We start from the raw sequence: 26,430 nt of genomic DNA on the forward strand, positions 1-26,430 counted from the left end.
GAAACGAGCTCAACTAAGCAAGCACATTTCAAGCCTTTGCTTATGTCATCTTTATGTCATCATCTAATATAACACTGGCCAAAGTCAAACATCTGGTTCAACCCAACAGCTATGGGGTAGCGAAATATCTTATGCCTCTAGTGGGAAGAGAGGGGAATACATTTTTGTAAAAGAATCCAACCACCTCCAAAGACCTAAATCCTAGAGAAACTTAACTACAACTTTCTGGTAAGGAGTTTGTCCGGAGCTGACTGAAAACAGCACAATGCCTGCCTCTTAATACATGCATTTGTACATTAAGAAGTGGGTCATCTCCATGGTAACAAATGATGGATCGGTGTTTTGCTAAGTCTGGCAATATGATGGATTTGGAAGTTTAAAACCTTGTTTGCAGAGCCATTTTTGTACCTCTGCTGGTCTGGCTTTATCCAGGTGTGGGGAAAGCTTAACTAGACTTCACAGACTGAGACAGAACAGTATGAAACTTATGAAATGGAACAGTGGTCATGCTGGCATGGGGTGGCAAAAGGTCCCGGAGACAAAGCAGCAGGGTTGAGTGCTTACCTGGTGTTACTGAGCGGACGACCACAGGCTTCTCGCTCCCTGCCACGAAACCAAACCCCAGCACAGGGTCCCTCCTCATCTCCACTCTCCGTGGGGCTGGAGGGATGATCGGGCAGCTCTCCAGCCGAGGGTCATCAAATGGGATTGCTTGTGTCATGTGACTGTGGGCAAAGCACACACAAGAGAGACGAGGCATCAGTGTATGAGTTTCACGTCACAGCACCTTCTCTAGTTGCAAAACCTTCTATTCTCTGTTGGGGAGAGAGCAGGGAAGATGTGGGGAGATGCACTGCCATGCTTCTTCCTTGAGCACCCCAGGCCCACATCTGCTTCAGGACTTTGTACTGGCTACTCCTCACCCTGAAATCCTTGTGCTGCAGATAAGTGTGTGGTCCACTCTCATCTCTCTCAAGTCTGTGCTTAAATGTGGAGCTTAAAGAGGACTAACCTGATTATACACGCACATTTAAAATCACAGCCCTGCCTCCCCCCTTCCCTCTTCTATTTTTTTTTTCCTGTTGTTTGTTCCAAAGCACTAATCACTTGCTAACACGCTATGGAACCTACTTAATCATTCTGTTCTCCATACCAGAATGTAAGCTTCATGAAGCCAAGGAGTTTTGTTTCATTCTCTGATTTATCCCAGGTGCCTAGAATACTGCCTGACACATAGTGGACTCTCAATAAATAACTGAATTACCGAGTAGAGAAAAAGACAACTCTTTATCAAATTATAACTGATCTGCTGAGAAAGAATCTCAGACTATGCTGGACCTTTAGTGGGTAACATGTACAGCTTCTGACTCCAGCGAAATTGAAGTGATGGGGATCATTTGGGTGGCAGTGGGTTATCCTGGTGTCAAATACAGTCTCATTTTCAAAGTTGAGGAATTAACTCTTGGTGTTTCTGTTCTGGAAAAACATTCAAATGATTTAAATGTTTTTGTTAACACCCAAACATTGGAAAGCTTATCGATAATTGATAATTGAAACTTGAAATCTGTACAGCCTTCAAAAATTTTCAAAATGCTTCCATAAACAGCTCATTTGATCCACAAAACAACCTTAAGCATGAAAGAGCAGAGCAGGTATTATTATCTGCATTGAGCAGAAAGGAAGCTGAGAATGGTGGCTTATTGTCACTCATGTCCCAGAGTCAGGTTGAAAATCAGTTCCTGGAAGTCTTCACTCATGCACATCATCCAAGGCAGACTTCATTGGAGAAGAGTTATTAGTTTGAACACCAGAAATCTCCTTAAATATGTAAGCCAAGATTATTTCAGTGACACAGACTTAATTCAATTTTTCTCTCTCTAATCTTCAATAAGTAAAAGAAGATCATTTTAAAATACCTTGAAAAGATGCTACTCTACACACCATCTGGACAATGTATTGTTTAAATGTAATCAAGAAAGAAAGTGAAGGAGGAACCCTGTGGTCCTTCAGTGTAATTCATAAGAGTTGAGAAAAATCAATGAAAACCCTCTTTTTGGCATATATCACTGGTTAGGAAAATAGAAGTTTAAAATCCCTTTGAAACAGAAAGGAAGGAAATGTCTTTTCGATCCAGCAGTTGGTGATCTGGAACACCAGCAAAAAGAGAAGTGTTAGTCGCAAACGAACCCATTGTGGGTCATGTGCTGACCCTCATCTGTTACCTCCTTTCATCTTCACAAGTCCCACTGATAGAAGGAATTGGACCCCACCACCTCCTCTTTGTAAATGCCCAAAGAGGAAGAAGAACTGGGCCAGGATCACACTCTTCTCAGGTGTAAAGCCAAGTGCCATTCACACCAGGTCTTCTGATTCTGAGCATCATGTGCTCGACCAGCTACATCATTAGCAAGCATAGTGCAGAAGGAGAACGCGGGGCCCTCCTTCCACCAGGACTGAGAACTTCAGGACAGCAGAAGGTGAAACCCGGCCTAGGGTCCTATGTGACTGCAGCATCACATGCCCATGAGTCCGGCCTTGGTAGGGTGCTATCTCCAAAGTCTCACTGGAGCAGTGGCCTCCTCAGCAGTATGTGAGGCGGATGGTCCCTTCCCTCCCTGGTGCCGGCCCCGCACTCCACTGAGGCAGGGGCTACTTCCCCGCACCCCCTGGCTCATGGCCACGCCTAGCCACGAGGCTGGCCCGCTCTGGGGGCGCCCGCTGCCTCCGAGGGTAATCCTGGCTGATGGGCTCGTCTACTGCCCTCTACCTGGTCACCTCCACGGAGGGCTGGAGGTGGACATTGCTGGAGCATCTGGGTATTTCTTCAGACCTGGTCCCTTGCTGGACTTGCACCTTTGTGCTCAGGATGTAGTGGCAGCAAGGCAGCCACCAGCTACGTAGCAGCCTCCCTCAGCCATTGGCTGGGGCCCCAGTGGGCCCCTGACCCAAGCAAGAGTCCATGGGTGAGCAACAGGTCAACCAGTGACTGCTAGTGGCCCCTCTCAGCTATTGGTTGGTTCCACAGTAAGCCCCTCCCCCAGCTGAGGGAACAGTCGTAATTGTCAATCAGGGAACTTTAGTGGCCCTGCTCAGCTATTGGTCGGTTCCACAGTAAGTCCTACCCCCAAGTGAGGGAACAGTAGTAACTGTCAAGCAGGGAGCTTTAGTGGCCCCCCTCATCCACTGGTCGGTGCCACAGTGAGCCCCACTCCTCCTTCTGACATAAAAGGAGCCTGAATTATGACTGAGGGAAGGTGGTTTTTTGAGGTGCTCATCTGTCAGCTTCTCAGTCTGCCAGCTTTCAGATGAAAGTTATTCCTTGCTCCAACAACTCATCTCCCAGACCGGAAACAGGCGTGGCTGTTTGTGCCTGTGGGTGAGTGGGGTTACCTGGGGGTCATGAACATTGTGCTGTTTTCTTGCGTCCTCTGTAAGAGGGCTCCATCTCAGAGTGTAACAAGAGAGAACAAACCCGACGCCATATTGGATCTATATCTTTAGCTTTAACCCTTGTGCTCTGTTGTCTCTGCTTAGTCAAGCTGCCTCTGCACCTTTGTAAAAGAACATTGCCTTGTTGGAGGTTTATAGGAACACTGGAACCAGACCTATGCAAGAAGAAAGAATACTGACACGAAGAAGTTTGTAACAACCAGCCACACCCCTATTCCCTTTACTATAAAAGAATTCTAACTCAGGTAATATGGGACTTCTGGACACTAGTTCACCATCTTCTTGGTTTGCTAGCTTTCTCAATGAAGCTGCTATTCCTTGTCCCCAAAACTTGTCCCTTGATTTACTGGCCTGTCATGTGGCGATCAGTTCGAGCTTGGCTTCAGTAACATGAGCATGCTGTACTCTAGCTACATTTGGAAATGCGTCTCTCCTCTTATCCCCAGAGGGAAGAAAGGAAAAATGGAGAGGAAATCCACATTCTTTGGCTCTGAGCTCCGAGTTTGCAACAGAATCCACAGAAGACATATTCTAAATGATGAAGAGGTCGCAGAGGTGATGTAGCTTGTTAATAATCATAGGAGTTATGTTACAGAGAATCAAATTCTGGCTGGCATAACTCAAGTTTCAAGTGTAGAGTGGGGCTAGGGAAGATGAGTCCCCATGTTGCTGCCGGTACTGTGAGAAGCTTCCAGCAGTGGTGCCCAAACTTTACTGCATATTAGAATCATCTGGAGAACATTAAAAATCCCGAATGCCCAGGTTTCACCCCAGACTAACTATATGAGAATATCTAAGGGTGAAAGCCAGGATCACTTTTCAAAAAAGACTTCTCAGGGGATTCCAAAGTGTAGCAATGTTTAGGGATCATTCACCTGTGCAGGGAATGGTATGTTCTAGTACCTTCTAGATAACAGGAAAAGGGGCCACAACTAATGTCCCTAACAACCTCCCGTAGCATCCACTGCAAATGTAAGTTAAAATATTTACAGCATCTCTAGAAAGATCATCTTCTTTCCACTTACATGATTAAGTAAGTCTCCAATTTTTAATTCATCATTCACTTCATAAGTACTACAGTATTATTTTATTAATATCTGACATTTATTAAACACTAATTTCATGCTAAGCCCTTTTCAAGATGCTTTCCATATGTTAGCTCATTTAATTCTCCAAAACAACATAAAATGCATTCATTTATTCATTTTGTTAACAAATGTTTATTGTACGCCCACTGGCTTCTCAGTTCTGGGGACGCAACAGGAATGAAAGCAGAATGAAAAATACAATGTTCACTCTAGTGTACAGAGACAGGGAATAAACTAATGGGTAAGACGTATGGCTTATCAGGTCATTATAAGCACTAAGGAGAAAAATAATGCAGGGAGGAAGGCTGCAGAGCTGGTGGGTGAGGATATTGCCAATTACACTAGGGGTCAGAAAATGATTGGAGGAGGTACATTTCAGTAGTGCAAAGGTCCTAAGGAGAAGTGAGAGCAGCCAGTGGCAGGGGGAGGTGGAGGCAGTGAGAGGAGTGGTAAAGAACTGATGAGCAGTCGAAGATGACACAGGTTCTAAGAAGAACTCTGTCTTTTGTTCTGAGTAAAAGAGGAAGCTGTTGGAAGGTTCTGAATGGAGGTGATGTGACAAATACCATACTGAGAACAGACAGGAGGGCGCCCTGATGAGCAGGGAGGGCATTTCAGGTCCCACTGCATCAGTCCTGACAAATTATCACGGTGCCCTGGAACAGGGTGGGGGCAGATATGGCAAGAAGTCCTTGGACTTTTAACATATTTGGAAGCCACTTTGACAGAGGAGGGTTGGGCTCCTACTTTGGCTCATTCTTCCTGCACACATAGGAGGGTCCCAGTGAGGATGGACCTATGAGCACACTATCTGATGCAGGTTCCGAGTCTTGATGTAGCCAAATTGCAGGAGACATTTACTCTTTAAGGAACCACAGGAAACACACAAATGCTCAGGTATAGGGCCAGTAGGGGAACTGGTATGCTAGTCTGGAATAAGACTCTGGAACCAGATCTCTGAGTTCAAACCCTGACCCCACCACTATCTAGCACTGTCATGTGGACAAATAACTTCATCATCCTGTACCTCAGTTTCCTTATCAAGGAAAATAAAGGATAAGAAAGGTGATAATAAAGGAAACAATCTCATCAGATCACTGTGAAAATTAAATGAATGAACAAATATCAAGCACTTTGCAAACTCTCTCACATGTGGGAAGCACTCAAAAAGCATCCACTGTTATTTTCATCTCTTGAGTGCAATGAACAGAAAGGCATAGATTTCAGACATTATGAATTCATTCAATCTTAAAATATGAAAACAAACTCAGTGTTTCAATTGCCTATAGCCCAATGCTCAGTGAGATGCCTCACAAATCCTAAGTAAGCTCTGAGGCCTTCAGTTTGAAGAAGCCTATCATGTGCAATGTCAGTAAACACAAACATTAACATGCATGAAGTAAAACAGTATCACAAAACAGTCGAAGAAAATCTAGGCTCCTCTAGCAAGTGAATCAAGATTAGTAAGTTTTCCTCCTCTGTGTTTCAAAGACTGTTAAATGACCTTGGAGTGAGCCTGGATCATAAAGAAAGTGAGACACACTAACTCCATTTTAAAGGAGTGAGACTCGAGAGCAGGCCCTTTCATCCCAGATACTACCATCTTCTGTGTCAACAGAGAATCTGCCCTCAGTCCCTAACACTTCCCCACCCCAATAAAGTTTGAAACTTACAAGCAGGTGTGTATTTTGTGATTGCTGCCTGTTCTAGTATTTTCTCTTTTGTTTATTATTATTTTTAATTCTATTTGTTTTGCTTGCACTTAGTGGATAACCTTCCACTGTTATTATCATTTTCTTGATAAATAGTTTATATTTTCAGAATACATTATCTATAAATAATCAACCCCTGTCTCTTTTCCAGTAAGAATGGATTCACACTGAAGTGTTTCCCCATGAAACATCATTTTGCCCTTCGTGTTACGCAAGTATTTTTTGGCTCTCTCCCTGTAATATTTTTTATAAAGATGCTTGAGTTCTTTTATAATGAGCTGAAAAAGCAACATCTTTTTACCTGCTGAACATGCTTCAGTGAATTCTGATGTTGAGCCTTGAGGAATACAACTGATGAGCTACACAAACTTTCAGTCCCTGCCCCAATCTTCTCCAAAAAACACACGCAAATAAGCTAGACATCTTTGACCTAAAAATCCATAGTGTATTAATTGAGATGGAAAATGTGCCCACTGAGATTAAATGAACGATCTTCCTGTTTTTGACAGATTCATTTCAAAAGGAATGATAGGAATTCTGCTGCCTAACTTCTCACAACAAAAGGAAAAGGCTTTCTTTGAACTCAAGAAGCTTTTCTTCCTCAGCAGAAATAAAAGACTGATACATCCAAAGTATCACAAAGAACTACTTTGATTAGTAAAATGTGCCCTGTAAGAAAACCTATTAATATAGTAATTTCAGTTTTCCATTCTCTTATTAGAGTCAGTGAGGTCCTTTATCGGAATACGTTCTGAGCAGAAAGATCTTGGAAGAAGCAAAATTAGAAGCCATTACTTTTGGTAGGGAGTTAAAGAATATAGAAAGATGGTGGCAGGTGGGATCCCTAGGAAGTTAAGATTGGAATGAAAAGGAGTATAAACAAACACAGGTGCCTGAGTTCTGATTGAGAAGGTCACTGTTCGTGTTACCTTTCAGAGATGGGCAACTGTGATTCCATGAGAGCATTAAGCATCAACATAAAATATTCCCATCTAGGTAGCACTGGTATGGGTTGGAGACAGCAGCATTCTTTATTTGCCCACTGGATGTGATTTGCCACTGGACACCACATTGCTTTTAAGTGCCTTCCCACTGGACACATGATACACTTCTCCACCCCTTGACTCTGTTAACATCTCATTGCCCAAAGTGTGTCACATGGTTGAGCCCAGATATGACAAACAAAACACACCTGTGTAGGTGGACATGAGCTCTTGCTTTTCTCTTGTCACCATGAGAAGACATTCTCAATGTTGCTGTCTGCCCTTCAGCTTGGGCTCTGGAATGGACACATGTGGAACAGACCAGAACCAGAACCTCAGTGAGGAGCCAAGTGAAACACAGCTGTCCCTCAGCCTAGATCAGCCAGCTGAATGAAGGGTAACAGATGATGATTGTTTTATGACACTGACTTTGGGGATGTTTGTTATGCACCAAAAGTTCGCTCATACTATCTGTAGTTCGTGTTTTCAGTAGTATTTAAAAACTCTGAAATACCACATCTAAAAAGGATTCTCTCTACCAACCCTATTCTCCATAACACTGATGGCTAAATATATCACATTTTACAAACATCACAGACACTTCCACAGAAAACTTCTCCCCTCAGTATCCCAGTTGACATGCAGCCACAAGCATTTCATGCCCTGTTCTTCATGCCCTTTCTCATATCTCTGACTGGACTTGAGTAGTGGTGGCTCCCAAGCCAACATTGCAGAAGCCCTGTTGTGACCTGTGAGGTGGCCTAATAAGAAAGGCTCTGAGCAAAAGTACTGAGCCAGACCAACTAGAGTTCCCTAGAATATGAATGTAAGTAGGAAGGAAAAAGAAAGCAGAAGTGTGAATTATTGAAGTTGATAGGTTACAACTCAGAGGGGATCATGAGGTAGATTAGACCCCAGGATATGTTTCCAGTAAGTCAAAATTAGGATGATGTGTGCAAAATAACACACTGAAATGAATTTTTGCTTTCTTCTCATTGAGTTTTTTTCTCTTCCTTAACTAGTAAGGTAGACAGCCTTCATTCAGTTCCTTGCCGTAGGGAAGATGCATTTACCAGGGCCCAGAAACCCTCTCTCTTGACTTGTTTCCTTAACGTCTGAGCAACTTGACTTAGGCGTCAAGGGTAGAGGACCCCTGTGAGGTGGCAGAAAGTTCAGGAGAGATAGCTTGGTGGTAAGTCTAGCAAAGCACCAAGATCCATAGGCTGAGCCTAAAAAAATGTCAGAGTCAGTGAACTTCAGGGGACTATGAAGGCTCGGATTACAGTATTTTAGGACTGAAGACCACAAAAAGGCCTGCTGCAATTTCTACTCTGCAGAGATTTGAATATTCTCAAAAGAGACTTTTGAATATTCCACATGATTATATTCGAATTGCCAATCAGCAGAAATCTAATATGACAACACACATGAGTTTAAGGATAAGATTTATACTGGCTATGTTAGTAAACAGCATCTTTGAGGGGAAGGTGAAAGGAGCATTGAAAGAGAAGTGATGCCATTGGGGAGAAATCATACTGTGGGGTGATGTCAAGCTAGGAATTTCAGCAAGTCTCTCTAATGAGGGTCTTAAAACTTCTCTGAATCTGGAACTACCTCCTAGGGCTGCTTCTCACGAGGCTAGGAGGCTCTACCACGTTGCATTTCCATTCTCATACATCCATGGGATTCCATATCTTAGGATGTATGTATTTTTATTCTCGACTACCCCCACTTCCTTATCCGGACAAGCCTCTGTCCTCTGGAATGAAAAGAGCCCAATCAAATCCCACCCCTGGAGGTGAGTAAAATTTAATATAAACATAGATAACCAGACATGATATGTTTCCAGGTCACATAACACAGTGAGTCTCAGGCTTTTTGCCTTCATGAATATATATGCAGATTATGAGTTCAGGGGAACTTAACTTTCACTAATCAATTCCACAGGCCATTGTCAGTCAATTCCCACAACATGTCAGGAGCATTTAAAGATTTAGAACTGTTTAGTCAAGCTTGGAAACTTACATAGTACTTGAAAAGTCAAGAGAATCCAGAATCCTTAAACTTGTCAGAGAATTTTAGGAGGGTTTGAAAGAAATGGGGTTTTTGCTTAAAGGGTAGACAAAAGATGAAAAAATTCAATTCTTTTCAAATTAATTTATAGATTTTATGCCATCAAATAAAGATAACTCAGCAGTTCTTTTAAAGAATTCAACAAAAAGAATTTTAAAATTTTATATGATAATATAAAAGAACACTCTGAACAAGAAAAATACTCTGGCTGTTGAACCCTACAGGATACTGAGACACTGGGACAAATAAAAGTATAAAATGATGGAATAGCAGCTTTGACTACAACAAAACAAAGGTTCTGGGGTAAATTTAGAGATAAATGCCTGCTTGAGAGAATTCAGTGCAAGCTTTGGCACCAAAGAAAGTGAAGTACTTTAGCATGTCAACAATATGGTTGCTTTCAAAACAAAACCATTAAGTGCAGTAGAGTGACTATGAAAATCTTTTTGTCCTACTCAGGGGTAGCTACCTGGTAACAGTGAACTAAAAGAGTTGTCTCTTCAGCGTTAAGGGGGTATTATAATAATGAATGAGAAAGTAGCTTATTTTTTAAAAGAAACTTGGATTGTGGTAAGAATATAGGGAAACAGATGTTTGCAAATGATTCCAGCATTATGTGCTTGTTTTATTGAAAATTATGCAAATATGTATCTATCAAAACAGCAGCCTTTGAAAACCAGAATATGAATTTTTCTAACCTGTTTAAAAAACCTAAAAATGAAGCATTTCAGTGGACTCATTTCTGAAAATATGATAAATGGCAACATCTTCCATTTTGTTTGTGAGAACAGCTGAAGGACATCAAGGAATACAGAAACTTCCCAGCTGAATTTCAACAAAATCCCTTGCATGGATGGAAATGAAAAACAGTATTTCCTAATCTAATAAGAAAGCTGGTGAAACACTTTGTCCATTTGTCTCTTCCTATGTTTCTATAGTTCCCTCTTTTCTCCACTGACAGTGATTGAAACCAAGTAAAGAAATAGGCTGAACTTGAAGCCAAACCTTCAAAATTTATCCAATGAAGCTGTAAATCAAAATGCTCAAACATCCTGAATGACTTTATTGTCATTTAAAATATTAAATACTTGTTAATGAAGCAGTAGTAGCAATAATGTTTACAAGTCATTAAAATGTGTATTTCATCTTCATTTCATTTAAACATCTATTCTTTATAGCCACATATATATTATATATACATAACATGAACACATGAATATATATTAAGGGGGTATGTGCTCAAAACGTTTTTACTAATAGGCATACAAAAGCTACAAATGTGGACATTTTTATTCTGTATGATCTAGGGGTTTCCTGACTTATGGTGTGGCTCTAAAAGGTGTTCTGTACACTCGATGATTTGAGAGAACAGCATTGAAACATGTATATTACTATATGTGAAATAGATCACCAGTCCAGGTTCGGTGCATGAGACAGGGCGCTCAGGGCTGGTGCACTGGGAGACCCTGAGGGATGGGATGGGGAGGGAGGTGGGAGGGGGGTTCAGGATGGGGAACACATGTCCACCCATGGCTGATTCATGTAAATGTATGGCAAAAACCACTACAATATTGTAAAGTAATTAGCCTCCAATTAAAATAAATAAATAAATTTTAAAAGAAAGGTAAAAGGTGTTCTATATACTCAAACAGAATGGACAGAATCACTGATATCCCAAAGCTGCTCACAGCTCTCGAAAAGTCTGGCTCTCACATTCAGAAATATTCAGCAGCATTTTTAGAAACCGAAAAATGAAGTTGGAGTGCTGCTGATGGGAAATGGTGCCTTTCCACCAGTTATCTGATCCTGCCCCAGGCACCAACATGAGACAGAGTGGCCCTGGGTTTGAGTGACTAAGGCACAGACAAGTTGATGGTTCTGGCATGTGCTCTTGCTTTGGGCTCCACTAGATTGAACCCTTTGGGGTTTGGAAATCTAACCATCCCAAATCGAAGATGTCATGGATATCTGTTCCTTACAGAGCATGAAGTATTGCATGGCTGGGCAGACTTTTTCTTCTTGATAGATAACCTTTTTTTTTTTAATATCTATAGGAAAATAAATTTCTGAACAAAAGACTTGATAACAATGAGCTAAGCCAATCATTACTTTAGGTCTGAGAGTTTGTCTCCATCAAACTGGATTCTACCCATATTTTAGTGCAGTATGTGGGGGGTGGTTAAGTCACAGGAGGCCCCCTTCCCATCCCAAGGGGCGGTTGTATATCCCTGTGATCTATGCATATTTGAAAATTTATAAGTTTGTACTTAGAAGTGAAAACAATCCCATGGTTCTTTTAAATTCAAACTATAAGAATGCATGTAACAGAAACCCTGATCTAAGACAATATTCTAAAACATGAGTTGATTTTACTAAAAGATATTTTTAGAGAGACGATTAGGCACACTTTATAAATTTCATGATTTTCTAATCTTTATACAAAGGATTTCAAAAAGCGATTAAGTGGTAAGGGTTTACTTTGATGACTAAGAACTTATGATGGAAGTTAAAAGGCACTGGTAGGGAAATCACAGAATCAAAGGTTTAAGCCAACAGTCCTGTGTTAATTAAAAACTTGTGATCTCTTAATCTTTTCTTCATTAAAATAATCATTCCTACCCCCTACTTACAGCATTTAGTTTTCTTAAGACATAAAACTACATGACTGCTCAAGGTGCTCAGGGTTACACATCTATTCTGTTCTGGGTTGGGTTTGTTTGCTTGTGTTCCCCTCGTTCTAAGCCCCATTACAAGGGAACAGAACCTCAGCCCCACATCCCCTAGATCCACGCCTGGCTCCTTTTCTATGAGCTCTATGTGTTGGGATCCCTGCTCCTGTGGGAGGCAGTAGGTGGGTTGCTGCTCTCTGGCTTCCACTGGTTTCAACCAATGGAGATGCCTGCAGGGGAAAGCAAGGTGAAGAGGACAAAGAGATCAGGGCATTTCACCCTCCTGCCCCCTCCTCGATTTGGTCCAGGTCTGAAGTGACTTCAGCCACTCTGAATACTGTTCCTGCCACATCAGGCCTCTTGCAGGGCTCCAAGGTCACACCATGTTCCATGGCAGGCCTCTTGAGCCTACTGATGATAACAGGTCCCAGCTGCTGCTACTCCCTGGGTGCCTCCATGACACTTGTTGGTTTCCTTATCTGAGCCCACATCCATCCATTTCCTGCCAGAGCCATGTATCAAGCCTCTCTCTTTCATGAAGCAACCTTGTAAGTCCCAGGAAACAAACTCTGTCTCTGGGATGGCACTAATAAGGAGTCTCCTTGTGCTGGCTTCCAGTGAGCGATGTAATTCTAGCTTTTTTTTTTTTTTTTTTAGCTGTGAGATAATAAACATCTCTGATTTGAGAGAAGCACTGAGATCAACTGTAGGAGATCGCCTGGTGGCTCAGATGGTAAAGAGTCTGCCTTCAATGCAGGAGACCCGGGTTTGACCCCTGAGTCAGGAAGATTCACCTGGAGAAGGAAATGGCAATCCATTCCAGTATTCTTGCCTGGAAAATCCCATGGATGGAGGAGCCTGGCAGGCTATAGTCCATGGGGTCGCAAAGAGTTGGACACGACTGAGCGACTTCACTTTCTTTCACTTTATTTGAGATCAATTATTCAACTGATATTTAATTATAAGATAGCAATCATACATGTATTTACACCAGTGCTTCTCAAAAACAAACAAAAACAAAAAACCTTCTAAAATTACCTATGAAATAACATTCTTTCTGAATGAAACATATTCTCTGCATATAAACCTTTAAAGACAATGAAAACACTGAACTGATTTGCTGACCACTGTAGAATCCATTTCAATTTGCCTAATTTGACTGAGATGCAAGCTCTTTTTATCTTGAAGGATGCTCTCTTTGTTTCTCTGTCAAAGTGTTCTGAGTAAACTTTTATCGTTATTCAACATTACATAGAGTCAAATTTTCAAGACAGAGAATATCACTGAATTTGAGAGCTGGATGATCCTGACTAATGCTTTTATGTTTTAGAAGACTTGATATGCTCATTTGAAGATCTCATCTATCATTTTCCTTCAAGTTGGCAGAAGGACTTTTCAATTTCAGTTAAAGTCAGTCTCTTTTGTTATTTATGGTGGATCAAATGTATCAACCATTTATTCAACAACTATTTAACAGGACCTTTTTATCTGACTGTGCCCAGGATATGGCTATGTTTCAGACCAATAAGCTTATATTACAGTGCAGGCATCAGCAAACTATAGTCCATGGGTTCCAAATGTGATCTCTGCCTGTTTTTGTAAATAAAGTTTTATTGGAACACAGTCACACCCATTTATTTATGCATTGTAGCTGTTTGCATGTTATCATAGCAGACTTTAGTAGTTGTGACAGAGACTGGCCCACAAAATCTACAATAACTACTTTGGGTCCTTTACAGAACAAAATTGCTAACACCTCTACCAATGAAAGGACTGAGACAATAAAAATCAAATAAATATGAACTATATCATGTACTGTCAGAGGTTGGTAGTTTTTATGAAGAAAAATACAGTAGGATAGAGAATGAAAGAGGGAGTGGATTGTTTCAACAAGATGGGAGTGGAGGCCTCTCTAAGGAGGCTATTTCTGAGATTTGAATGAAGTGGGGAACTAACCTGGGAAGGTACTAATGAGAAAAATATCCTAGGCAAAATAAATAGATGCGTAATGAGACCTTGAGAGAAGAGTCTCAGGGCCATTGTTTTAATCAAGCATTCATGCCTTTATTTAAGAAAGCTTTCATGAGCATCAGTTTACTATGAAGTTCTCCTTGGTTCTTGCTTTCAAAGAAATTCACAGCTATTAAAGAAATCCCAAACCTGTAAGAGGAGCCAGATAGATATTTATTTTTCCTCCCAGTTAGGTTGCCCTCCGAGATTCGAAAACTTCCCCCAGACCCACCAGTGAGAGGGTTTCCTGGTGTTTGGAAACTTCCTCTATTAAGACTCCCTTCCCGGGACGGATCTCCGTCCCTAACTCTTTTGTCTCTCTTTTTATCTTTTATATTTTGTCCTACCTCCTTTCGAAGACGATGGGCTGCTTTTCTGGGCGCCTGATGTCCTCTGCTAGCGATCAGAAGTTGTTTTGTGGAGTTTGCTCAGTGTTCAAATGTTCTTTCGATGAATTTGTAGGGGAGAAAGTGGTCTCCCCGTCCTATTCCTCCGCCATCTTGGTTCCCTCCCTCGAGCCAGATAGATAGATAAAGACTTGATTATAACAGATTGCTGACTTCCCTGGTGGCTCAATGGCAAAGAATCCATCTGCCAGTGCAGGGGACCTGGGTTCATCCATGGGTGGGGAAGATCCCCTGGAAGAGGGCACAGCAACCCACTCCAGTATTCTTGCCTGGAGAATTCCATGGACAGAAAAGCCTGGCAGGCTACAGTCCATAGGGTCGCAAAGAGTTGAACACGACTGAAGTGACTTAGCATGCATGCATGCATAAGAGATTGCTAGAGGCAAATGTGATGGAAGGGTTCACTCCATACTGTGGGGGATAGTTCATGAGGGTGGTCACGGTACCTCAAGGGCAGTGAATGGGGACCAGGAAAGACTTCACACAGAAGATGCCCATGAAGTGAGTCTATAGATATGAAGTGGTGACTACCGACAGGACGGGAATTATATTCCCATCCAAGAGAAGAGTAAGCAAAGCCATAGAGGCATAAAATAAACTGGTGGTGGGACAGCTGTAAGCGTTGCTCGTTGGATAATGGGGGAGAGTGTTTAGAAAACAGCACAGTATCTAGGAGATAGGAGCTTACAAAGGAAAACTACAAGCCGTGTTAGAATGCTGCCCAGTATCAGCCAGACACCTTTATGTAAGCAAGAGCATGTCCTTCCTGGAAAGGTCAGAGGCTCTAAAATCTATCACACAACTAGGATCTGGTATGCAATGAGTTGAGGGAATAAAAATCCTGAAATTCTCTCCACATTCTAGGAGACGAAAGTAGGAAATCTTAGAAAATAAGATAAACATAGTTCTTAAATATTAACTTGAACACACATATTATTAATTTTACTAATGAATCAGAGTATTCATTTTGAAGGCTATAGTTCAAAGGACCACAAAATTTAAAAATGACTCAGACTGAAACATTTTGCCAGTCATGTTTTCAACTTTAGCAAATGAGATGCAATACATCAAGGATCTATTAGGGCTTGTATAAATTAACGTCCAAAATAGGTCCCACTAATTCAAGATCAAATTTATCCTTCAAGGACTCAGTTCTACTTGTCAATACCAACACAGAAAACCATTTCAACAATTAGTCTTTTATCAACATCCAGTTCATCTACTCAGAGAGATTTTTGTCATCATTAAAGACGATGAATTTAGCGCCTGCAAAATGCTTATTGACTGTGTCTTGTGAATCTAATTGTAGGATCTAAAAGGGTAAAATGTTTGTCAGTTTTCTTAAAGCTGCAAAATCCCCACAGCTAGACTGGTAATCAATTACATTAATTGAGTTCAATTCAATGTGTTTAAGAGATGACTTTTATGTTAATGACACTCTAATGTGTCAGAGGCAATAACAGTCAAGTCACATCCTTGAGTTGACTGAAATGCTGAGTAGAGCTGGTGGCTCTCAAACTCGCCTCATACCAACTCTAGGTATGCATTACCCCCAAGACCACTCAATCTTAGATTGAGATTTACTGCTGATTAAAAATTTAAAAGATAGGTAATCTAGGCAGGTAGTCACATAATGAACACTCAGAATGATATGCATTGTTTGGCAATAATCAATATGAACCGTGTGAGATCTGGGTGAGTGTAAGTTAATGGGGATTGAATTTGAGAGAAGGCTATTGTGGTTTAGTCGCTAAGTTGTGTCCGACTTTTGTGAACCCATGGACTGTAGCCTGCTAGGCTCCTTTGTCCATGGGATTCTCCAGACAAGAATACTGGAGTGGGTTGCCAATTCCTAGAGAAGTTTATAGAATACTTCAAATACCACTAGGGGAACTTCTGGAGATTTCATTTGTACAACCACATTAGAAAAAAAATTAGCTGCAAGCCCAAGCTTTTTTATTCTCAGCCCTGACTTCGAAGCTACTGGGTAGGACCCAGGAGCACGGATCTTGAGATCATGTCAATGGCCCTTCCATGACAGTTGGTGAGTGGTCCTGTGGTTTCAGGACTGCATTCCAGGTAGACTAGAGGTGCTAGTGAGCAAGCCCAACATCACCAGAAAGCACTGGGAGGAAACCAGAGGATTTCATTGCTCAGAACCCATTCAAGCAGGGAAGGCCTTCCATTTCAGTAGGTGGAAGAGAAAAATCACTGAGAGTAAAATGATCAATATCTTCCAAGGTAATGATTTTCCCACCACCTGACTCCATTTCAAAACAAAAATATTAAACCAATTAAAGAATGTGAAACAGCGTTATGATCAGGCTCGAGCTAATTCACTTCAGTTGTGTCTGACTCTGGGACCCCATGGACTGCAGCCTGCCAAGCTCCTCTGTCCATGGGGTTCTCCAGGCAAGAATACTGAAGTGAGTTGCCATGTCCTCCTCCAGGGGATCTTTCCGACCCAGGGATCGAACCTGCACCTCCTGCGGCTCCTGCACTGAAGGCATATTCTTTACCACCTGAGCCATCTTTCCACGATACCTACTTTGATGCTTAAAAATATTTCATTTTTTCAGACCCAACTTAGATGATAACCTAAATCATCCTTTAATTCTTTCCATTAGTTAGTCTAGTATTATTGAGGAATCTGCATTTTTAAAAGGCATTCAAGGTGATTCTGGTACAGGGTTCAGGGTTACATTTTGAAAAGCCCTGGCTCAGTGGGATACATCCATGGAGGGAGCTCAAGAGATGAAACAGTCAGTCAACCTCATATATCTTGCACTTTGCAGCCCCCTCTCGCTGGAGGGACTGTCAATTATCTTAATTCCCAGTTACTTTCTTGAGAATCTGAGTTCCCAGATGGAGAAGCATTTATGGGAGGAAATAGCAATTCTTAATGACAAATAATTTGATGACTTGAATAAACATTTGCCATTATGTAGGTATGAATGCAGACCTCTGTTGAGGGTTGGAAAGCATATAGATTAAAAGCACTTGTTTTAAAACTCATATGTTCTACTGTTGAGAACTGATGTACCATCATTTGTGGACAAAGGAAACAGCTCTTCATTGCTTCATTTTAATTTCCGGTGTTGCTCGCACACAGACTGGTGGTACTGGGACTTGGGAACATTCCTACCCGAGCATCTGGAGTACAAGCCAAGTTTATTTTATAGACCTTTACTATGGCAATTTGCATTTCCCTTTGTCTCAGTAAGAGAATTTTAGGGAAAATTTTACTTCATTTTATATTGTTAGATTCACTGGAATAAGCTCAAAATAGCTCAAGCTTTCGGAGGCCATGCATGCTTAATGGCATATTGAAATTTTTAAAGAGCTCAATTATTTTCCAGAATAATTAACATGTGTCAGCAGTATCCATTTTACTAGATGCAGATTTCTTATGATCATAATTGATGTTTAACAAAATATGGAACATAGGCATTTTCAATGACATATATTTAGCAATTTTATGCATGCCTAATTAACTTGTCACAATAGTATTCATTTAATTCAATTTAACTGAAAGCTACTTTCAACCTTTATTAGTGTGACACTTATTTTCTGGGCCACACAAGCCACAGGGGAAAGAAATCAAAGACCCAAGATAAAACTCTGGGAGATTTTGCCCCAGTCCCTCCCTACTTTTAAAAAACGACTTTAAAACTTTATGATCATCTCTCTTCCTCACAAGTGGTTTCCATTCTCTTCAATAATTTATTTTTAGAGCCTGTGCTAGGTTCTGAAGAAAAGAACCAGTATCATCATAGTAGCAGGTGCTGCTAACATGCACTGAGCTTGCCAAACACTGTTCTCAATTATACTGATACACACGTATTACTGCATTTATTTTCACAACAAACTTTGGAGTATTCTTATCAATCATAGTTGAGGACACTGAGGAACAGAGTGGTAACATTCAAGATATGGAAGTACTAGAAGAAAATTAAAGACCATATTTAGAATCTTGGAGTAGAAAGGGCATTTCTAAATAAAATGTGAAATCTAGAAGCTCCAAGGAAAAAACAAACAGGCTCAACTACGTAGTAATTTAAAGAGCTGAAAAAATAAACAAATTTGTAAGACAACACACTGGAAGAAAACATTTGCAAGATATAGAAAAAATATACAATATACATAAGAGATAAAGAGCTTGCACAGTTAAAAAAAAAGGTAACCCAATTAAAAAAAAATGGTGAAGTACATAATCAGTGTTTGTGTGTGCTTCCTTAGTCACATCTGGCTCTTTGGGACCCCATGAACTGTAGTCCCCCAGTCTCTTCTATCCATGGGATTCTCCAGGCAAGAATACTGGAGTGGGTTGCCATTCCCTTCTTCAGGGGATCTTCCCAACCCAGGGATCAAACCAGGTCTCCTGCACTGGCAGGCGGATTCTTTACCACTTAGCCACCTGGGAAGCATATGATCAGGCACATGACTAAAAATAATGATTTACCACTTATTTTCAATTAAACTGTAAGGTGGTATACAACTGTTTCTGAAGGGTCATCATAAGTATTGAAAATTTCAATGCTTATGATATGTGTCTTAGCAATCTCACTTCTAAGCCTATATCTTACATAATAACTGGTTAGAGCTATGTACCCAAGGATATGCACTGCAACATTGTATTAGGGAGAAAAAGAAGAAAGAAATATGGGAATAAAGGAGTTCTCTTGGAAACTAAATATATAGTTTCATAGTTAATTCAACAGAATGCTTGAAGAATGAATTTTTTCAACAAATCACAGAAAGTTGTGGGAGAAGGCGAGGGTGGGATGTTTAGAGAGAACAGCATCAAAACATGTATATTATCAAGGGTGAAACAGATCACCAGCCCAGGTTGGATGCATGAGACAAGTGCTCAGGGCTGGTGCACTGGGAAGACCCAGAGGGATCGGGTGGAGAGGGAGGTGGGAGCGGGGATCGGGATGGGGAATACATGTAAATCCATGGCTGATTCATGTCAATATATGGCAAAAACCACTACAATATTGTAAAGTAATTAGCCTCCAACTAATAAAAATAAATGGAAAAAAAAAAGATACATGGGAAGGGAGATGTCATAACTTGGCTTAGTGACTCAGCCCAGGTTATTAACAGCTTTAATAATATTGTTTAATTTTTTTTCTTATTTAAAAAAAATCACAGAAAGTTTAACAAAAAGACAAAGTGTTGGCAACAGAAAAGAAAAACAACTGCAGATGATTAATTCAGAAGATCCAATATAGAATTGATAAGAATTCCTAAAGTAGGTGTTAACTCTTCTCAAAATAAAAAAAAAAAAATCTAAAATAGAAAAAAAAGGGGGGGGGGAAGGAATTATCAAATAAATGAATCTCAATAGTTTCTAAGCTAAATGACCTGAGATTTTAGCCTGAGAGCCCTTAGCCTGACAATAAAATCACCTTCACACCTGGATGCATCACAATGAAAGTTTAATACAGCAAGGATAGAGAAATTATCTTTAGAGCCATAAAGAGAAAAGATACATTGAGAATAAAGGAATGAGAACCAGATCATTATCTGACTGCAGGACTAGAGGCTGGAAGGCAATGTAATTTGACTTAAATCTTCTTTGGGACAATCATCTTCAACCTAGATTTCAATGTCAAGTGAGAACACAAAATAAAGATATTTCCAGACATGCAAAGATTTAGGAAGTTTACTTCCCACACATCTTTTAAAGCAAGTTATCTGAGGATGTGCTCCAACAAAATCAGGAGAGAGAAAGACATGGGATCAAGAAAACCATGGCTCCTACCTGGGATAAGAAAAGTGAAAGTCGCTCAGTCGTGTCTGACTCTTTGCAACCCCATGGACTATACAGTCCATGGAATTCTCCAGGCCAGAATACTGGAGTGGGTAGCCTTTCCCTTCTCCAGGGGATCTTCCCAAGCCAGGGATCAAACCCAGGCCTCCCACATTATAGGTGGATTCTTTACCAACTGAGCTATCAGGGAAGCCCTTGGGATAAGAAAGGGGAAGTCATAGACAGTTTTGCAGTGGCCTAGGAAGGCATCATGGAGAAGGGAATGGCAACCCACTCCAGGATTCTTCCCTGGAGAATCCAATGGACAGAGGAACCTGTGGGGCTATAGTCCATGGGAATCATAAAGAGTTGAACACAACTGAGTGACTAACACAATACAACAAGGAAGTCATCAATCCAGATTAGAGCCGGAGGAGAAATTGAGGAGGGAGTTGCCTGAGAAGAGGGTGGTTTGAGAGATCTGGTTCTATTATTCAGAAGGACAAAGTATTTAAGGCAGGATAAGCAAAGGGGAAATGAAAAACAGAGACTACTGGGGAAAAAAAAGTCAAATAGTGGCAATATAACATCAATAACTAGGTATACAGTGAATAATATATATTTTTTTAATAATCAAAATTAAAACTCTTCATTGAGTTTTAAAGTTTAGTTTCACCCTATAGATAAAGGCCAAAAGACTCAATGATCATTACAGGATAATTATACATGTTTCCATACTTCTTATTATTAAAGAAAAAAATATGGAAAACAAAAAAGAGGGTTAGGAGCAGTAAGCAAGAAGGGTACATGAGTTATATTTTCAATATACTAAGTGAAAATTACTAGTATCAGAACATGCCGTTTTCAGTATAAGGAAAAAGAAATAAAAGTCTAATCAGTCAATTAAAACCACAAAGATAAGTGGCAGTTATAGACGTATACTGGAAGAGGTGTGGGAGGAGGTGGTGGATGGTGCAACCAATCCAGCTCTTATCTGGCAGAGTATGTAACAGTTCAGTTCAATGGCTCAGTCATGTCTGATTCTTTGTGATTCCATGGACTGCAGCACACCAGGCTTCCCTGTCATCACCAACTCCTGGAGCTTGCTCAAACTCATGTCCATCGAGTTGGTGATGCCATCCAACCATCTCATCCTCTGTTGTCCCCTTCTCCTCCTGTCTTCAATCTTTCCCAGCATCAGGGTCTTTAATAATTTGGCTCTTTGCATCAGGTGGCCAAAGTATTGGAGTTTCAGCTTCAGCATCAGTTCTTCCAATGAATATTCAGGACTGATTTCCTTTAGGATGGACTGGTTTGATCTCCTTGCTGTCCAAGGGACTCTCAAGAGTCTTCTCCAACATCACAATTCAAAACGCATCAATTCTTCAGCACTCAGCTTTCTTTATGGTCCAACTCTCACATCCATACATGACTACTGGAAAAACCATAGCTTTGACTAGACAGGACCTTTGTTGGCAAAGTAATATCTCTGCTTTTTAATATGCTGTCTAGGTTTGTCATAGCTTTTCTTTCAAAGAGCAAGTGTCTTTTAATTTCATGGCTGCAGTCACCATCTGCAGTGATTTTGGAGCCCAAGAAAATAAAGTCTCTCACTGTTTCCATTGTTTCCCCTTGCCAGGAAGTGATGGGATCGGGTGCCATGATCTTCATTTTTTGAATGCTGAGTTTTAAGCCAGCTTTTTCACTCTCCTCTTTCACTTCATCAAGAGGCTCTTTAGTTCCTCTTTGCTTTCTGCCATAAGGGTGGTGTCATCTGCATATCTGAGGTTATTGATATTTCTCCTGGCAATCTTGATTCCAGCTTGTGCTTCAAGTAACAGTAGACAAGGTCTAAAATTGGTAATACTAGAAATAACAGTTTAAGCATATTATTCAGATCAGGAGTTGGAAGATTTTTTCTGTAAAGGTCTACAGAGTAACTATTTTAGACTTTGCAGGTCATATGGTCTCCATCGCCACTATTCAACTCTGCCACTGGACACTCATAAAGAATGCATATGACTCCTTCAATAAAACTATTTATAAAAAAAGGCAGAGGTTCAGATTTGGCCTAAAGGTCATAGTTTACTACATTTACAAAAGCAAAAGACAATAATTTTCAAAATCATCATTAGGGACACCTTACAGATTAACACTTAAATTTCCTTCTTCATTTAACATTCGGAAGGAATCCTTTCTCTTGACGTTCAAAGTCAGGTGAAGAGCACAAATGGTCTACTAAGATTAAACAATGGTAACTTTAAAAAAACTGTTTATTTTGCATTGGGGCAGATATGATTAACAAACAATGTTGCGATAGTTTTCCCTGAACAGCAGAGGAAATCAGCCATACATATGCAAGACAATAGTAACTTTCCCCCAGTATTTAGGACAAGAACAGTCAAGAGATGAAATGAATTTAAAATCAAAGCTTTAATCCAGTATCTCTCCAGGTAAATCATTGATAAATGCATCCTTTTGGCGATTTTAGAATTGAATACAACTGGATTCTGAATTCCTTGAAGACTGTGTAATATCTGTTTACTTTTAGTTTCTGCCACAGTAAGTAGTACAGAGTTGGTGTGCAAAGAATATTTGGAAAATATAAACCTAATATACCTGTTCAGTTATATTATGTTTCATTTACCAAAACTTCATGGCGTTTCACAAAGAACTTCACTGGTATCATGCCCCATTTGAAATTTCATAAATGCGGTTTCAGGTTTAAACTTGGTACAGTCAACTTGACTTTAACTAGTTAGATGAAGAAGAGAAGCTGTACATCCAGGTTATGAATTAGGGCTAGAAACTTTTGAAAATAGGTGCTGGTGGTAAAGAACCCACCTGCCAATGCAAGAGACATAAGAGACATGGGTTCCATCCCTGGGTCGGGAAGATCCCTTGGAGTAGGAAATAGCAACCCACTCCAGTGGGCTACAGTCGATGGGTTCTCAAAGAGTCACACAGAACTGAAGTGACTTTGCACTTTTGCCAGGCTCCTTTCAGGCTTTAGAATTGCATGACAAGTAATGGATTTTTTCTACAGATATTTGAACAGCTTTTAAAGATATGTGTAGGAAAAGAACCAAAATGCAATTGTTGATAACTGGCACTTTAAAAAAATATTATTCATTTTTGGCTGGGCTGGGTCTTCGTTGCTATGCACGCTTTTCTTTAGTTGTGGCAAGCCCAGGCTACTCTCTAGTCGTGGCGCGTGGGCTTCTCATTTCACTGGCTTCGCTTGTAGCAGAGCATGGACTCTAGGCATGCAGGTTTCATTACCTGTGGCACATGGACTTAGTTGCTCCATGACTTGTGGAATCTCCCTGGATTAGGGATTGGACTGGTGTCCCTTGCATTGTCAGGCAGACTGAACCACCAGGGAAGTCTGATAATTGGCACTTTTAAAAGTTTGTGAGCATGTCTACGACCATGGAAGAGGCAACCATGTTAAAGTTTCCCATTATTTTTCAGGACATTGCCTTCCTTCCAGAAATTTAAAAGGAAAAAAAAAAAAAGGATTCTCATGGGAATTTAAACTGTCAGAAATGAATTGCTTGTTTGTATTCCCCCCACAAACATCAGATCAAAGTTAAGGCAAAGAAATAAACCTCTGTGGTTTCAGTATAAATAAAGTCTCCTCTCCACACTAGAGCATAACCACAATTCATCATTTAATTATACATCGTCTCATATGATAATTATGCAAAGCAGACTTTCATTACGTCTCAAATTGAGCCCTGAAAACTGTGGATTTGGTGGAAATAACTGGAAATCAATCTACCTTTTTTTTCTGAAAAGTGTTGCCTTTGAAATGTTATGGCTATTAGTATTCTTTTATGAGCATTATAAAATCATGCACAATTAAGAAGCAAATTAAGCATGAAAAGGCCACAACTCACTTTTGATAGCCATGTCTCAGAAAGGGTTTCATGGGTAAAAGTGTACAAAAATGGAGCTTGGGTAGGGAACGGGTTTGAGTACCTGTTTTCAGATCATATCGAATTTCGGGGTTTCTATATAATAATAATTGCTAATACTTTTTTATCTTACCTATGCTGCATGAAAAGCTATTTCCTGTGTGACTATGACTGCAAAACAGAATGTAAGCCTTTCTGTATTCAATTTCAGAAATACTGAAATCTGAGATTGTTCACATATTTGTGCTCTGGGTTCTCTCCCCACAGTGTTTTCCTTGCATTCAGAGAATTTGTGAAGGAGCGGCTGAGTGGATGGTGGTCTGATTTCTGGAAAGAGATCTGATCTCTGGAAAGCACTTCCTGCTTTCATGAATATTATCATTAGACAATAAAAGGTTCAAATGAAAGACCCAGCTGGTGTCAGAGAACTGTGCTGTGTGCAAGGTTGGGAGGGTGGTGAGGGACACCCGTATAGTGGAACTGGGTGCAGAATCGTATATTATGAATGTCTTAAGTGCCACTAAGGGTAAATTTTAGGTTATGTGTATTTTACGACTATAAAAAAATGCATAGAAATATTTCCTTTTGAGGGACTAATTTTCTCCCTGAATCTCACTCATTCCCTTCTAGGCTCCTATGGGGGGCACTGGTAAGGGAGAAAGGGTAGTATTAAAAAGGGATGAAAGCTCCCTTGCAAAACAACAAACGTTCAATTTCCTGAACCACTATGCACATGATCTTACCTGAGGAAGGGAGTGGGAGAGGAAGGAGAGAGTAGGGTATCTCTGAAGGAAGAATCTGAAAGAAAAGCGGTTACAAGGAGCATGACCTGGTAATGGAAGGTTTTGCAATAACATTCAGGCAGGTTTCTGGTCTGATAAATCATGTTTGTCATTCTGAGCCACAGACTCCTTGCTGTGGAATTAGCTTTTTGTCCTTGTAGTTCTTTGTATCATTGAGCCAACAAGTGATAGCTTAAGTCTATGCCTATAAAGTCTGGTTAATAGTTTCAATAGCTCAATTAAAAAAGACTGGCTACTGATCTGGATCAAACTTAGAGGCAACACTCAGCACTGAAGAATGTTCAACTCTGCAGTAAATACTAAGAGTATGCTAAGAGACCAAGATACAAATGTCAGATCCTAAAGAAGTCACTTCATTTGAGAAGCCATAGGAAAAGATCTCCCAGGCATCGGATCCATACTTTCTGGGTTTAATGACAGGAAAGACTAAGTTTTAAGTGAGGTTGAGACTGAAAATTAACTGCCTGGAACCAGCTGGTTGGCAGAGGTTCTAAGTGACTGGGCTTAGTTTCCAAGTGGATTTTTAGCTTTTGGAATATTTCGCCAAAGCCAGTTCTCCAGTATTTCATGAAATCTTGGCTCTGGCAAACTGGAAGAGGAGGGCGGTCACAGCCTGCAATGTGAGGGGGCTTGACGGCTTTTGTCTACAAAATCCATGAAATGTTAAAAATAAAATCTCAAAAGCATCGTTACATAATGTTGAAGACATAAAGCTAAATATCAGCTGCCAGGTTGAATAGAGCATGCCCAGTCCAGTCCCCGACTCATGATCACTGCACCTGGGCTCTGTTGGGAGACCACAAAGATTTGGAAACAAGGCCAGAAAGAGGTTGCCGCTTAAGCTGGAACTACTCGAAACAACACAGAAGAGATCCACTGAAGTAACTCTCCTTAGTAGATGGGTTTGAAATATATCCCTGATGAGACTACACTCTGCAGACTAATCCAATGACAAAAACTAAGATGGTTCTCAAGGGCTATCAAGGACTCGATTGCATCGTAACACATAGAATTGGAAGAGTGGTCTGAATGGTGTTGAAATAAAGCCGGATGGAAAAAACAGATTTGGAGACTTCATTCAGCATTGTCAAAGAGACAGAAAAATTTTATCTGTGATACAGTTCTTGTTTGGCGAGTAAGTCGTGTCCGACTCTTTGTGACCTCATCAACTGCAGCATGCCAGGCTTCTTTGTCCTTCACTATCTCCCAGAGTTTGCTCGATTCATGTTCATTGAGTCAGTGATGCCATCCAATGATCGAATCCTCTGTCGTCCCCTTCTCCTTCTGCCCTCAATCTTTCCCAGCATCAGGGTCTTTTCCAATGAGTCAGTTCTTCGCATCAGGTGGCCAAAGTATTGGAGTTTCAGCTTCAACATCAGTCCTTCCAATGAATATTCAGGGTTGATTTCCTTTAGGATTGACTGGTTTGATCTCCTTGCTGTCCAAGGGACTCTCAAGAGTCTTCAGCACCACAATTCGAAAGCATCAATTCTTCAGCACTTAGCCTTCTTTATGGTCCAACTTTCACATCTGTACATGACTACTGGAAAAACCATA

At 40.6% G+C, this 26,430-nt stretch overlaps 1 protein-coding gene across 6 annotated transcripts in view; it reads right to left on the bottom strand.

The window, feature by feature from the left end:
• FRMPD4 (FERM and PDZ domain containing 4) overlaps positions 1–26,430 on the bottom strand; it is a 648,285-nt gene that overhangs the window by 107,738 nt on the left and 514,117 nt on the right. For all 6 annotated transcript variants that reach the window (XM_070462629.1, XM_070462627.1, XM_020908849.2 and 3 more), the window contains one exon: positions 565–725. In XM_070462629.1, the coding sequence (XP_070318730.1) occupies positions 565–725 (161 nt within the window). The remainder of the gene's footprint in view (positions 1–564; positions 726–26,430) is intronic.

This window comes from Odocoileus virginianus, unplaced genomic scaffold, assembly GCF_023699985.2.
Source record: "Odocoileus virginianus isolate 20LAN1187 ecotype Illinois unplaced genomic scaffold, Ovbor_1.2 Unplaced_Scaffold_6, whole genome shotgun sequence".
Classification (NCBI taxonomy): domain Eukaryota; kingdom Metazoa; phylum Chordata; class Mammalia; order Artiodactyla; family Cervidae; genus Odocoileus; species Odocoileus virginianus.